The 15,694-nt window shown below is 30.6% G+C and overlaps 1 protein-coding gene and 1 long non-coding RNA gene across 5 annotated transcripts in view; both read right to left on the bottom strand.

Moving 5' to 3' along the window:
• Positions 1-1,504: 1,504 nt before the first annotated feature.
• LOC106677453 (uncharacterized) lies at positions 1,505-2,320 on the bottom strand. The gene is made up of 2 exons (XR_001342595.2): positions 2,179-2,320; positions 1,505-1,695 (listed from the first exon to the last, which is right to left on the bottom strand). It is a non-coding gene; the product is annotated as an uncharacterized lncRNA (long non-coding RNA).
• A 1,039-nt stretch (positions 2,321-3,359) lies between these two features.
• The window catches only part of LOC106677504 (atrial natriuretic peptide-converting enzyme), a 284,835-nt gene continuing 272,500 nt past the window's right edge, over positions 3,360-15,694 (bottom strand). Inside the window, exons 1-10 of one of the 4 annotated variants that reach the window (XM_014415482.3) lie at positions 14,396-14,526; positions 10,238-10,385; positions 10,054-10,155; positions 8,476-8,741; positions 7,608-7,734; positions 6,327-6,569; positions 5,884-6,000; positions 5,666-5,804; positions 4,913-5,013; positions 3,361-4,304 (exon numbers count right to left, since the gene is read on the bottom strand). In XM_014415482.3, coding sequence (XP_014270968.1) covers positions 4,153-4,304; positions 4,913-5,013; positions 5,666-5,804; positions 5,884-6,000; positions 6,327-6,569; positions 7,608-7,734; positions 8,476-8,741; positions 10,054-10,155; positions 10,238-10,385; positions 14,396-14,452 — 1,452 coding nt within the window. In that variant the 5' untranslated portion in view covers positions 14,453-14,526 and the 3' untranslated portion in view covers positions 3,361-4,152. Of the gene's footprint in view, positions 4,305-4,912; positions 5,014-5,665; positions 5,805-5,883; positions 6,001-6,326; positions 6,570-7,607; positions 7,735-8,475; positions 8,742-10,053; positions 10,156-10,237; positions 10,386-14,395; positions 14,527-15,694 lie in introns of those variants that run through there. The other 3 variants (XM_014415480.3, XM_067050075.1, XM_014415483.3) reach the window with 3 other exon arrangements.

The raw sequence follows: 15,694 nt of genomic DNA, 5'->3' as shown, positions 1-15,694 counted from the left end.
CCCATGTTCATAGAATGTCTGTGATTTATTAGTGAAAAAGTGATCAAGGTGCTCCCTAACACCCTGTTCGTTTTCAAACCATTTTCCATTCTAGGAATTTTGTAGAGGCTGGAATAGGTGGTATTCACTAGGAGCAAGGTCTGGTGAATTGGGAGGGTGGGGCAAAAGATCCCATCTAAGGGCTAACAATTCATTGCGGGTGACTAACATAGTGTAGGGCCTAGCTTTGTCATGATTGAAGACGACACCCTTTCAATTTGCCAGTTCTGGGCATTTTGTCCAGTTTTGTTAATTGTGAGCAGCATACAGTGGAATCGGTTGATACATTTTGTGGCAACAGCTCATAAAAAATCACACCCTTGAAAACCCACCAAACAGAAATCATTATCTACTTTGGGTGCAATCCCGCTTTAGATGTGGTTCCAGGTGTTTCGTTGCTGGGTGTCCAAGATTTTTTTCTCACCACATTATCGTAAACAATCCACTTTTCATTCCCTGTCACAAGTCTTTTAAGAAATGGATCGTTTTCTTGATGTTTCCACAGTGAATCGCAAATGGAAATGCTTGTTGCCAGGTTGGCTTCGTCAGAGAGTGGGGGGACCCAAATATCAAGCCTAGAAATGTAGCCGAGCTTCCACAAATGATTTTCTACGCTTGTATGTCATATTTCTAGTACCTCTGTGATGTCTCGCACTGATAGGGATGGATTCTGATCGACCATCGCCTTAACATCAATGGTTTTAATTTCTTGTGGGCGACCAGGTCACGGTACATCGTTTATGTTAAAATTCCCTGCTCAAAACTTAGGAAACCAATTTTGGCATGTGCACTCTGTTAAGGCATTATCCCCATAGACCCCGCATATTTTTTTTATGTGCCTCTGCAGCTCGCTTTCCTTTTTTTTTGAAGTGATAAAGCAAAATATGCCCATAATGCACGATTTTTCCATCCATCTTCTCAGCTGGATCACAAACACAATATTGACCTAATCTTAACAAGTGTCAACAGACATAACTGTTTACACATTGCAAATAGGATAAACAATCCATTGTTGGGATTAATTGCATCAGAAAAATGTGCCGTATTATAAACAAATGTACTCATGTTTTGTTTATAATACATCACAAAACCGAAAAGACTTATTTGCTACCCCTATAGATTTCCTTTTTAGATTATCATTGGGACCAAAACCTATTGTAGGATCTTGAGGTAAAAAAATTTATTTTTTCACATAGATAAAAATGCATTTGAACCTGGGTCTGCTTGACAACTGATTACTTAATTTAATTTTAATTTTGACCTTTCTGCTTTGGCTAGAATACTCTGTAGGACAATCACCCCATACACCAGAAATGGGCTGGCAAGGGGAAAAGATATTTAATTGTAGAAGGGTTTTGGTAAAATAATATTAATTATATTCGAGAATATTTTATTAATTTATATTCACAAAACGATGCAAACAATAATGTTGAGGTATGTAATAATACATATCAAAACACTTGGATTCAGAAAAATATTTATTGAATTAAATAATTATAACTATTATTACATGGACATGATCTCATTCAATTGATAGGATAATTGGGTTTTGCGGCTTGTTGCACCCCTTCTGAGAAACATTGATGTATATTCCAATCTGGTGGTTCTTCATCATGCCACTGTGGGGGTGCCAAATGCAAATCTTGATTTTGATCCCTAAAAAAATTGAATTTCTATGCAATCTTTTTTTATAATAAAGTTTTTTACTACAGGATAAATACAACTTGGTCTCGAATGGTATAGTAAGATTTCACTAGACCTGGTTCTTAAATGCTCTGAAGGTCAATTGAATTATATTAAATTATATGAAAAAATTAATGAAGCTGTTAACAAAAGGAATGCTAATCATAATTTATGAATTAGAAAAAGGAGTGATTTATAGATTAGAACCAAAAATTTCAAGTAACATAAAATTTAAGCCGATTCTAAACTTCAATTTATGTTGAATATTTCATTTTATAATTATTTCATATTTAATGTATCAGTAGGGTTTTTTTTCATTAAAAAATTCAAAACGTTTGTTTCAAGTTATCAATTGAAGGTTGAATGAAACAATTATGTTAATTCATTGTCCTATCATTAAATTAATTGTGATTGAATTATTCTTACAATACTATTTTATTATTGGGATGATTTTACCTGGCACAACTCACATCCCTAAACTGGCATATTAATGCAATTATGGCTAATATTACAGTTATAATCCACTTGTTTTCAAGACGAGCTAACATATCTATTTTTTAAAATCAAAAATAAATTAAGCTTTACTGAATATAAACATATGTGGTGCACATTACAATTATTCATCTAACCTTTATTTCATTGTAGAATATATTTATTTTAATTTTTATTAATAATATTTATTTTTAGTTTATTTATTCATCGTAAATAACTATAATTATTCATTCATGAGAAACAATAGTCTTTAAATATATTTAAATGAAAGTTAAATAAAAAATGTCCTAACATTAAATTGTAAAGTATTTGAACTGAATTGGAGGAGTAATCCTGACTCTACTACTTTTGACATATAAACTTATTATGTTCCTGGATATGTGATTTATATTAGTCCTGAACAGGCTGATTTCTAGTAACTATATATAATTACTGTCAGGTAGAGAACTCTGGTGAAAACTATAATATTCCATGCAACTTGAAAAATCACAACTAAAATTGAATTGGTAATATTTTATACTTAAATTTTAAAGTATGTTTAGTGAGCTTTAGAAAAAGAAGAGCTTCTTAAGTCTGAACCAGAGCCTGAAAAAAATTAGTTATAAATAAAACTATAACTTAATTGCCATGGATGCAATGTTTAGTAATTAATAATTAGAAATTCAGTGCATGGCAATTTAGTCATAATTTTATTTATAACAAAATATTAAATCAAGTATTTGATGTTTGTTTATTTATTTTTTATATCGGCCTTAATTCCAAAACCTGTTGACTACATTTGTAATCTTCAGTAAAGTTTGGAATGAGTTTTGAAATTTGATGGATTTACTATCTTTAACTTAAGAAAAAAAAAGTCTTTGAAAACTGTCCAGTCAAACTAGGCTTTGGTTCTTATAACTACCAGGAGCATTTATTATGCATTAGACTTCAAAATTTACCCAAAATTTTATTTTACATAAGAAATAATGTTAGGATGTTTTGGGATTAAGGTCTCAATATGTATTAATAATGGTATAGATAGTTGTTCATCCATTTTGTATCTTTTATCTTGGAATTTGAGGTTATATTTAGGAAAATAAAATTCTGCCTTTTTATATATAAAAAAAAAATGTATTTAACAGTACATAACTACTATACAGTTTGGTTAACAAAATTATTAAAAAAAATATAAATAGAAAAAAATTTACACAATTTTGTTTGTTTCAGTACAAAACAATCAAATACAGGTGTGATCATAATTTTGATCATTTACTTACTAAATTTAATCTAAACCTGGGAAGAAAAATAACACTATACAAGAATTAATTTTTTAATCTACTAGTCTTTTAAAACAAATTGTTAATAAATGTTTTCTCATTAGTTAGAGTAAATCTGAATAAAGTCTTTTAAACAACTACCTGATAAGTACTATATTCTTGTTTGTATTATTCACATCATGCAAATGTTTGGTCATAAGGAGCTTTGGCTTGTTTCAAAGTTTTTCATAAAGATTTTTCTTAAAAAAAATCTTAGGAATTTAATAATGGTTTACAAGATACAATGTCACATACTAAATTCTTTTCTTTCCGATAAAATACAAATTTTGTACATAATTCTCCAAGGATTAACTCACTAATAGGTTTATCTTCTTGTTAACTTATTCCCAGGCTACCTACAAAATCTACCAAAAATTTTAAACACTTTACAATGACTGGAAAAAAATATACAAAGCATTGATACAAATTATTTGCTCTAATTAACATACAATTTAATAAAAAAAAAACTAGGAATTCATATAATACAATACAATCAATCGGAGCACAACTTTGTCATTCTACTTCATTGCTTCCGAAATGTCACAGTATTAAGTTTGTCTTTCAATGAGACAAAAAAAAAATTATTTTAATATCTTGGAATATTTTGCTTTTGGCACTTGGTACTGCGACTTCATAAACTGAATCACGTGAAAGGTAAAGGACAGTTAGCTTCATCGGCTCCATCAGAACAGTCTTTATTTCCATTACATATTTGCTGAACTGTAATGCAACGCCCATCTACACAACGTAGTTCTCCTGACGGACAAGGTGATGCATGTGAGTGCATTACCATATCTGTAATCAAGACCATTTTTAAATGTAGTATTAAGTTTTAAATTCTTTAATAAATACAAAAATTAATTAAGAGAATAATTTTCAAAGATGTTATAATTATTTCAAAAAAAATAACTATTAAAATATTATAATGTGTAAGTTAGATTCCCAACTTCTCGAATAAACCCTTTTTAAGCACATGCTTTTGTAATATGAAGTTTGGACTTTCAGAGGTTGTTGTGGTGCAGGTTTTTTCTTCTTTCTTTTTGCTGAAATGGTTGTTTGCTAATATCGTTATTTCTTTTTTAAACATTGACTCATGAGCTGTAAAGCCATATTAATCATTTAGGTTCAAGTTCACTAAGATATACAGGGTGTTTCAGGGCAGTTTCTCCTAACAGACAATATAAATTAAGGATCTCGAAACAAGATAATAATTCCCAGTAAAGTTATACCTGTTACTTATAACCTAATTAATCCATGACAATTAAACTTTTTAGACATGAATATTTCTTGATGCTGTGTTTGTTGGCTTTTGTATGTATTTTTGTTTATACATGAGAAAAAGCTTATATTCCTTTTCGATTTTTATTTAATCTACTTTGGAAATAAATATAAAATTTAGCTACCTTCCTCACTGTGGCAGTTATTTTCATCTGATTTATCGGGGCAATCTTCATTTCCATCACATTTCCATTCTAGTGGTATACAGGCATCTTTGCTTTCACATCTGCCAAGCAGAAACAATACATGTTTGAGTGATGATTATTTAAAATTATTCAGCACAATGAACAATAATGAGATTTAATAAAGAAAAAACAAATTTATTTTATTTTTTAAGCTAATAAAGGTGTTTTTGTCTTTATTAAGTTTTATATTTAATTTCATGTTTGCACTTAATAGACTGAAAATTATTTTTTATTTGTATAAATTTAGATTCTATACCTAGTCAAAATTTATTATTTTTATTTTTGTCAGTCAAGGTATCTTGTGAGAAACATAAAAGTTTTATCAATTATAAGATTTTAAGAAAAATTAATATCCAGAAAGTAAGCAACCAAACAATAAATTTAGATTCTACCATCTTAGCAAAAAAATTGTAATGTTCTGCGAACATATAGAAATAAAATTTAAATTAACTTTAACCTCTTGAACTATTATAATATTTATATTATAGATATTAAAATATTTCTGAACTAATGGCTGACACTGAAAATATAGGCCCAATAAAAAAAAAATATATTTATAAATTTTAGTAGTACGTTTTTGAAGTTACTACCAAACACTATTTTACAAATTATAAACCATATCAGCATAATAAATTTTCAAATTATTGAATTTTTTATATTCAAATTGGTGCTATTAAATCGTTAGAAACTTACGCAAACTGGTTTTTATTACATATAGTGCAGTTGGTTTCATCGACTTCATTGCTGCAGTCTTTTACACCATTACATTTCCACCGTTTTGGAATACAAGTGCCATCATCACAACTCATTTCTTTTGGTAGACATTTTTCTCCTACAAAAAGAACAAAAAAACAAAATGATAAAAGCTTAATTATTCATTCTTATTCTGATTCATGAATGAAAATATTTACCTTTTGCAAAGTTAACACATTCAGCTGGACTATCAGAGTCAGGATAGGTGTCACACTGAAATACTTTTGATAAGTCCAGAATGTCTAGAATGAAGTCGCTGCATTCCTCAGCAACAGCTTAAAAGAAAAAATTTATACATCACAGTATGGCCTATTATTCATGACAGGATATGATTGATTTCAGATGTATGTAAGATATATCATCTTGGATACACTTCATCAGATTTTAATTAGTAATAAACCTTAGATAAATTAACATTGGTTAGATCTAGTAATAAAGTCCATAATACAGAATTTATGACAATATTGAACCATATCATTGCCTTTCAGAAATAAATTTTAATAAAATGTTGATGCTAATAATTTTAAATATCAGAATTTAAATACTATAATCCTTATAATGCATTCATAGTGAGCTGAAAAGTTTAATAAATATAATTTACCTTTGCAGGCCTTTCGACAAGGTGGTATGACTGTCCTACCGATTGGTTGACATTCCGGTTCAAGTAGCGAACAGAGAAAAGCCCTCGCGCGTGGGCTACAACCTGACTCAAGTACCAACTCGAAGTATGGCATGGCTTCTTGAAGTGAAGTCATAGAAGTGATACCTGGTAGATTAGGCACTGTGGTCAAATCCCATGGAATTATTCCTCGACACATGGAGAGCTGAGGTGAGTGGCAGTTACCTATAAATGTGCAGCATATTTCATTTATCTACTATGAGTGTTATTTAAAAAAAAAAAAAAAAAAAGAAGATATTAATAGATCTGCTATACAGAGATCAAATAGGAAATAATACAATATCAAATTATTTTCTTTCTATTTTATCAGCAAGACATTCAACTCTCATTTGGGAAAAACATGTATGAGTTATGATTCATATCTCTTTTTTTTATAAATATAAAAAAGTAGTTATTAAGCTAACAAGCTTGTTTCTGTTCTTTAAATATATTTATTTATTTAAGTAAGATAATTGATAATGTAGAAATGTATAAATAATGGTAAACATTAATTCTAAATTCTTTCAAGTTGTTTAATATTGTGTTTTATTTGTACATTGAAAATTCATTAAACTGGTTAGAGTCTATTATACAATGACTTAATTAATCCAACCAATATAAGACTAATTCATGGCGAAACATCGACAAACTCTTAAGGCCGATACAGCACAATTTTAAGTTTCAAGTTTCAGAATTAAAGAGGTTTGATTTAATTTTACAAGTTAGAATTTTTGTTTCTTTTATATTCCTTTAAAAAAAAAACATATGTTTACTTAAAATGTGAGCTCTTCCTTTTTTTTTATATAGGAAAAAATTGAAATCAGATTGTTTTGAAATAGAGTAATATAGAAATTCACGTCTGTGATTAATTTCTTAACTTTTTAAAATTATTTTATTTGTTTAAGAATGTAAATATCTGTTACCAGAAATTGTTGGAGAGGCAAAAATCTATAAGTTTTCTCTCTCCACCAGTTCATTACCCTATTCAAATGCACAAAGTGCCCAATAAAGATATTAGTTTGACATTTTGGTGTTGTTCTGGTGAACATTGTGTGAATGAAACATTGACTGATTTATTTTTAAAATAATACTACTATTGTTTATTTTTGACTGATTTCTGACTAAGAAATTATCTTGTTCTACTCCCACAGCCAACTGGCATCTGTTATTTTTTAATTAAATTGCATATCTAAAAATAAAATTAAGAAATATGACATTACTTACTTTCTGAATAATTGAATGGTGGCTGTGTTGGAGTTGGAGCGCCTTTGGGTTGTAGACTCGGTAGAGTGGGTGATACTGGTAGAACTGTTGTACTCCTTTCCAAATACTTTGTCATTGTTGGAAGTGACTGTTTTGAACAGAAATTAAAGTATTTGTAACTAAAGAATTGAATGAATGAAATGTTCAAATATAAAATATGTACTATAAATAATTGTAGGAAGATGGTCTGGGTAGTGCTCACACGAAGTATAAAATAGGAGAAAAACTATTTATTAGTTACCAACCTTTCAACCCACTCTGCAGGGCTTTATCAGGAAATGATACAAACATTGTGAACCAAATATACAAATAAAAATAAACATGTAATGTCCAATATACGACTGGAGCAATGAGTAGTGAAGTAATAACAAATATTGTACAATTAAAAGATAGAAAGAGTCATGAAATAACTGAAGTTCTTGTTCTCATCTAGCACTCATGAAGCCCTGCAAATTGGGGCATACGTTGGTCACTAATAAATATTATTTATGCTATTTTGTACCTTTCTTGATTGCCGTCCGGACCATCTTCTTACAATCAACTACATACAGTCAATCAATAATCTTCTAATTAAAAATTATCAATAATATATTATTCTAAAATATCTGATGTTAAATATAAATAAAAATGTAAATTTTTAGAATAACACTAGTTTGTTAAAAAATAAAATAAAAATTAAGATCTAGTTTGCTCATTAAAAAAAAACATTTAAAAATTCAGAAAAGATTAATGTTAATAGATAGATTAAATTAGTCTGATTACTGAATAATTTCCTATATATTATCTCTATGTTGGTCTGAAAAATTTAAACTAAGTTTTGTGATTTTACCTGATATTCTCCATATTTATGGCCATTTGGTATCCTTCGTAAACCTGTCTCGCCAAGGCTTGTGAACTGCTTGACACTTAATCCTTCATGAGGTGTTCCTTGTTTTTTGGAATTCTCTTGAAAGCTTGAAATCAGCCTGTCGATGAATGAGACTTCTTCTTTCATGTAGCTGTCGGTATCATTTCCATCAAACTCATCCATATCACTTGTAAGTAAATCATTAGGTGGTTCCGTTACCTCTGGAGGAGGGTCTTGGGGTGGTTTACCTATAAGCAATTAAAAATAAATTTAAATCTTTGCTTGGTCAAGGTAATAAAATATTGATCTTAAATATACATTTAAAGTATATTAAAAAATTGCTTGTATTGTACCTAAGCTGAATACTTAAGATTTCTTTTAGCTGTCAGACTCTATAATAAAATAGCTCTATGAATAAAACAAGGTCTCTTTTGCAAGAGAGAATTCTTCAAAGATAAAAGAATTCCTACTTCCTTCTTATCTCACAACTTAGCATTGTGTTTTTGGGCTGCCTTAAATTTTTTTGTTATCTCTTAGTCACTGCCTTTTATTTATTTATTTTTTCCAACTTATCATATTTAAGATGTATACAAGTTTTATAAAAAATGTAGCGTTTTAGAGATCATTGCCTTTTACTCTATTTAATTAAACTCAATATTTATATTAGGGGAATTGGGTAGCTCAGTGGATAAGGTACTGGACTCTTAATTCCTTGGTCTGTGTTCATATCTGGCTGTGGTTGATCATTTATTTATTTTGTTATAACAGCTGTGGGTAGAATCTGAGGTTCAAAGACATTTCTAAGCCACACCTAAACTCTGCAAAGAAGAGACTCTTACTCCGGATATTGAGTTTGGATGCTAACCAATCAATTCCTAGTATAACCATTGGTCAAGAAACAGTAGTTTCTTACTGAGAAATGGACCCAAGACCCTTCATGGGCTGTAGTACAGGTTTTTAACACTCCAGTAATCACACCTCCTAGAAGTAGATAAGTAGTTTGTGTCATCTATGAGATGCCTCTTGTATTTGGTCTAATAATACACACAAGATTGCTTTAAATATCATAGAAATTAAAAAAAAAAACTTATTAAAATAGCAAAATATAAATGCAATAGATCAAAAATTGCATGAAAAAATAAAACAATAACATAACAATTTTGAAAGTAGGTAATATAATATATTATACCCTTGGACCTAAATTTAACCATCATAATATTTTGTAAAATAAAATTACAATAATCTAATCAGAAACAGCATTTGCTTGAATTAGGGAAATTACTTAACGTTTGTTTTCTCTCCTACAACCATTTGCTCTATTTGTGAGTTATGTACACCTAAGCGTAAATATTGCCTTCACTTTTGAAATATGAACTGTGAGTACTTTTGACAAGGAACGTTACATCCTTAGGCTAGGAGGATAGCAGGTTGGGGGATTTAAAGAATTAAAGAGTTACTAGCTAAACTCATTACTAAGTCATCTTTCAAATTTTTTGCGACAAGTGAAATGTTAATTTGTTTAAAACTTAGGTCAATTGATGAAAATATCATTATTATTACCTGGTAACTGTCCATAGCTTGAATCGGCTCCTATATCAAACAATAGACCTTCAGTTGTTTTGTTAGAATCAAAAATCAGCTTGGGTTCCTCTTGGTTAGCCCCTTTAATGGAGATAAAATAAATTAAATTTACTGTTTGTTAATTCTTTATAGAATTGGTATTGAAATTATTAGATTAGCTTACAAATTATTGTGTATACAGCTGTTCCCAGGAGGAGAAGAATCATAGATGGAATTAAAACCCATCTCAGAACTTTCCATGTGAAAATACTCTTAACACTATCTCGACTTCCAACAGCTTCTATTTTATAAACTGCATCAGTACGAGTTCTCTGAAAACAAAACAGAAAAATGAATTAATTAACAGGAAAATAGACAAAAATTACTGTTACAGTACTATTGGAATATTATAAAAAAAAAAAAAACTTAAGTCTCTCAGATAGTCGTAAATTACTGACCAGCCAATGCTTATAAACAGAATGACATAAATTAAATAATTTTATTAATTCCATTCTGTCATTCTGTTTACATTTTCTTTTTTCTTTTCTGTATTCATTGGTTGTTATTTTATTCTGTTCTTAGCCCTGATGAAGTCTAGAAATTTTAGCCAAAACATTGGCACGATTAAATAAGTTCATCAACTAATTTGTGTTTTATTTTGATCGCAGCCCCAACCATCTTCTCCTCGTTTAAGTCATCCACGGTCAACTATCTCTCATAATTACTGATTGTCTAGTCTATAGCACTTGGTAGTTTTACATATTTCGAATTCATTTCCATCATTAGCTAAGATTTTATAAAAAGTGGAGTTACACCACTTTGGCTTTAAAAGGCTTGTATACTCATTATATGTTGAACTAAGATAGTCTGATTTTCTGTTCTCTGATGTACCTGATTTTGAGCGAAACACTGGCTAATTGATTATTTACTGCTATTTTAGGGACTATTTAATCTTTATGTAATATCTTAAAAGAAAAAATTAATATTTTGAGATTATGTGAAAGATAATGGAATAATTACTTTTATATTTGAAAACAAATAATTCTGTTTACTCATTAACAATTAAATTAATTTGATTTATTTAATCAAATACTCTATTATTTTTATTGATCATTATATCTCAAAAGCAATAATGTCGATTAAGGTAAAATTATAAATGGTGGATCTCCTTATGCAATAAGGCTGTTTCAAAAAATCGAAATAGAAGTAATTTAAAAAAAACATTTCTTAGACAAAGAGTGAGGGGGGATTTTAAACAGTCATTAGAATGATTCTTTAATAAAGCTGATATTGTCTCTCTTTCCCTGCACCAACCTGAATCTGTATTGCACAGCTTAACTTTCTAATTGTTCCAAATCGAGTGGATCTGTGGGTGTAGGAATGAAAGAGACCACACCCACGCTTTGGGTCATCTATCTTTGGTCATTGTGTGTCTTCATCACCACTATTTGAGATCCAGGTGAATTAAAGCCAAAGAAAGATGCAACAATTGAGTTCTAAGCTGTCCATGAATGAGTATGGAGAATCACTTGCTATCTACTCTTCACCACAGAGTTAAAAAATCAAGCTAAGCAATTTTCTCTAGACCTTCAGAATTATATTTCTAAACAATAGTTTCTTATCTGAGATCACACTTTTGACAAACCAGATTAAATGTGAATATAACCAAAAACAGTTTGAATAGCACTATCTATAGTTGTAGGGTCATCAGAGATATGCTATTGTGAGGCCAAAATTGATAGGATATTGCATGGATATTACCTGGCACCTCTTGGTCAGCGCAGAGGCTGCCCAAGGATTTGGAAGGTATAGAATGACCCCAAAGAAGAAATATTGGGATCCCTAAGACTATAACTTAGTTTGTAAATAATTAGTCATTGATTTAATTTTTGTATGTTAAGGGCCACTGCAGAGTGAGAGGCCATGGGCGTTCTCATCATTCTTCTATCGTCTTTTTGGATACATTTCTGACTGTATGCAAAAGATAACACATAGCCTATTGTCTTTCTGCTCAGCCATGATACCCAGAAGATTAAGTTGGCTCAGAGAACCTAACAAAACCCTTGATACCTGCAAAAAGTTTTCACCTGCTAACACTGTCTCACAGTGTAACTTTTTTTATTTCAATTTGAATATTCATTTTATAATTCTACAATATAATAAGGCATTTCGGTCGCGTTTGGATTCATTTTCATTTAACTTATATGTAGAATTAAAATAAAGTTGCAGAACATTTAGACAATGGTAATAGGCGAGTCCGTTATACAGGCAATGGGGCGGGTCAGGTAACTTGAACAACCTTAATCCTCTACAGATTGGAGAAGACTTCACACCTCATTAATCCTCTACATATCGTGGCTACGTATTATACTGATTGGTCTCAGGGAAAGAAAGTTATCTGCCGAATAAGTAAAACAACTTTTGAAAATGAAAACATCCATCACTACTTGCTTATCTCTCCACTTTCGGCGTTTGCCATTGTAACTCGTTTGATAATTTATGCCTCAGTTATGTGCCCAGTAAATTTTTAAATTGACTAAGAAATTGTCCATTTTTATCAGTTTCAAAGCCCATTATGGTTAATTAGGATTGGACTGTATCGAATAAAGGATTCTATCGGCCAGTTTTTCGAACTTTAATTTGACGAATTAGAGTTATAAAGGAGAGAAAAAAAATTAATGGATTGAATTTATTAGCATCGATTTATAAATCTCGTGAATCAGAAAGGAATTTATTAGTGAAATAAAAGAAAGTTTGACTAATGGGTCTGTTTTGTAAACTTCTGTATTACGGCCCCAGAGGAGTTAAAATGGCTTTGATAATTAAAATAAAATTAATTGCAAGATATCAGCGATAATATACTTACAATATTAAAATAAATTATGCAAACTGTGTTTTTAAACCGGTTGTGTAACACTGTAGTTAAGGTATTGTTCATTTTGTAACGAAAGTTGACATATTTCACACCCGTAAAGGAAAATCAGGAGTCCAATAGTTTTAAAAATTACATCTTTACGTTTCTGTTAAGATGGGGTAATTTTGTAACGGCGAAATATTAATAAATATCATACCTTTAAACTCACCTTTATTTCATCACCAATTTTAAGATCTCAAACTCTTAAATTTCTCATTGTATCGAGAAGTATTCGGTGTAACATCTTCGTTACAATTATCACAGTATCTCCTAGCTTATGCTTTATTTAGTCCGTAATTATTTCTAGATTTAATTTATTACCAGCCATCACGTAAGTGTTAGATAATACTATTTCAACTAAGATTTAAATTTAATTGTAGCGATTAAAAAGAAATTAAACTACTTTTTTATACCATTTTTAAGTACCAACTTCAATGGCTTAGCTTGAAGTACTTCTATTCCATCAGTCACACTTCTCACGACTTCTTTCCGGGATTCCCTTGGCTTATAATATATATTAATGTATAATTTTATTTTTTCTCATTTTTTTCCATTATATAATAAGTCAGTTATTCATTTCATTAATTCCATAAATATTATTTGTTTTATGTGTTAATTTTTTCCACCTACTCTTCAATAGCAAACTTATTATTATTATTTATTTATGATTTTTTTAAATAATTTATTTTTATTATTTAAAATTATATAGTAATTATAAGATTGTTTATAGTTAGAGGTGTCTTTTGCCGATCTGGTAATAAGTAAATATATATAAAAGAAAATAAACAACCGATGTTCATATCCAAGATAAATATAGTTTATTTTCATTATTCATCATTATTTTATTTATCTTGGGACTGACGTATACACTGACGATATAGAAATAAACAAAAAATTTTAAGTAAATCTGTAGGTTTATTTACGTGTTTCTATTATTAAAAACTTTCAAAAAATATTACTCACTTAATTTACAGTTAAGACATAAGTAATTACCCATAGTTCAGACTCGTGATGTTACAATGCTCGCTAAATAACTGACTATTCAATACTATATTTCCTTTATACATTATAAATTGAAGAAAAATAATTAGAAAAATTATCGTCGTAATAGTTGGTAATATTTATGTATCAAGTCTTTAAAAAGCATTAAAATAGTTAGTTAAAAATAAATCGTTAATGTGCTTGAAATCTAAGTATGATTGTTTATGAATCAACTTGGGAATAACAACCCGTAATAAAACAAATTTTAAACTTGGACGCATCACTTTTAAGGGCCTGGTGGCTGAAACGTTGGATAAACATAAGGATTCTCGAGAGAAAGAATCAATAGAAGTTTGCGTTTTATTTGTAATAATTGCAAATCTTTAAGTTCGAAATAGTTAGTAATATTTATGTATCAAGTCGAAATAATGATAAGAGAAGTATAACCTGTAAGTTGGCAGGACCGAGCGGATGTAGAGACCCTGCGGTTTTGGAAGTGTTCATCTGGCGGAGGAGAAGTCACCACTGGACTCCAGGGAGTAGTCACACTGGAAGCTCCGTACCTTTCACCCCTGAGTTCCTAATGTCATGGACGATACCACGCACAAATGCCACGACTCGCATCCCCCTGCGGGGTGTGTGGGGTCTTCGGAAGGTCAGTGAGGGTGTAGTCCTTTCTTGATGGCGTCACCCTTGTGCGGGGAAAGAATTCTTCACGACTGGCGACAGGTCGTCTCAGGAATTTTCACGAGTTAGTAGACCTTTTCATAAGTTCACACGAAGAATGTAATTCTAATGAGGTTCCCTAGTTGTTAAAGGGCACAGTTTAGATACACATTGTTTAAACAACGGTTTTACCATCCGAATTTATGAGCGAGTACTGCTGGATTACTGAATGTTTTTTATAATTTCGTATTTTTGAAACTAGACCATGGACGATCAAATAATTGAGTTCCACACTGGAGCAGTAGCTTCCTTCTGGAATAAATACCGGTGGCTCTTTTTGTTTTGATTACTGATCCTTTGTTTTGATCTTTGATTCGGGAAAAAGATTATTAGTTATCACTCAGTGAATCACCTCTGTCTTAAGTTTAAGTTTTTGGCAGGACGGAGATGGGTCGGCAATCCCTTTCTATTAACTGAACTCAGAGGGGTCACCTTAGCAACCTCGAAAGTACAATGGGGCCGGTTCGATTCCTGCCTGGACAGGTTGACTTTTATTTCATACCGGCCCCACAGAATGAAAACCTAACCTTTCCACGCTTGTTAAAATATTTTGGTTACCTATAGGATAACCTCTAGAATGTCAGACACGACCATGGGGGAGAGGGAAGGGGGAGATTAACAAAAAAAAAAAACAGGCTTCATAGGTTGTAGTAGTATGTATTTATGAAATTTTGAATTTCATGTTTTGTTTTTTTAATTTGAGGATTGGTGATTTTGCCATTTGCAATGGTCTCATAAAAATAAGCTCCAGATTCACCCTGTGCACTCCATTAGGTCCCACCCTGTGGACCCACTAGGTTCCACGAAGGGGGCCCAATACCAGAAGTCACTCGCTAGAAAAATATTGGTTTATATAACTAAGAAAATGTTTATTGTGATTTACGATAAGTCTTGTTAAGTTATAACTGATGTTATTATGTGATAAAAATAAGATTAATTTCTTGAAGAAAAATGGCTGATTGCCTTTCCTTCTCCCCTCCAATGTAAAAAGATAGACGGGATAAAATCTTGAAATGTCTA

This window comes from Halyomorpha halys, unplaced genomic scaffold (genome assembly GCF_000696795.3).
Source record: "Halyomorpha halys isolate HHAL.00 unplaced genomic scaffold, Hhal_1.1 Scaffold100.1, whole genome shotgun sequence".
Classification (NCBI taxonomy): Eukaryota; Metazoa; Arthropoda; class Insecta; order Hemiptera; family Pentatomidae; genus Halyomorpha; species Halyomorpha halys.
This window is presented reverse-complemented; position numbering and strand designations above follow the sequence as displayed.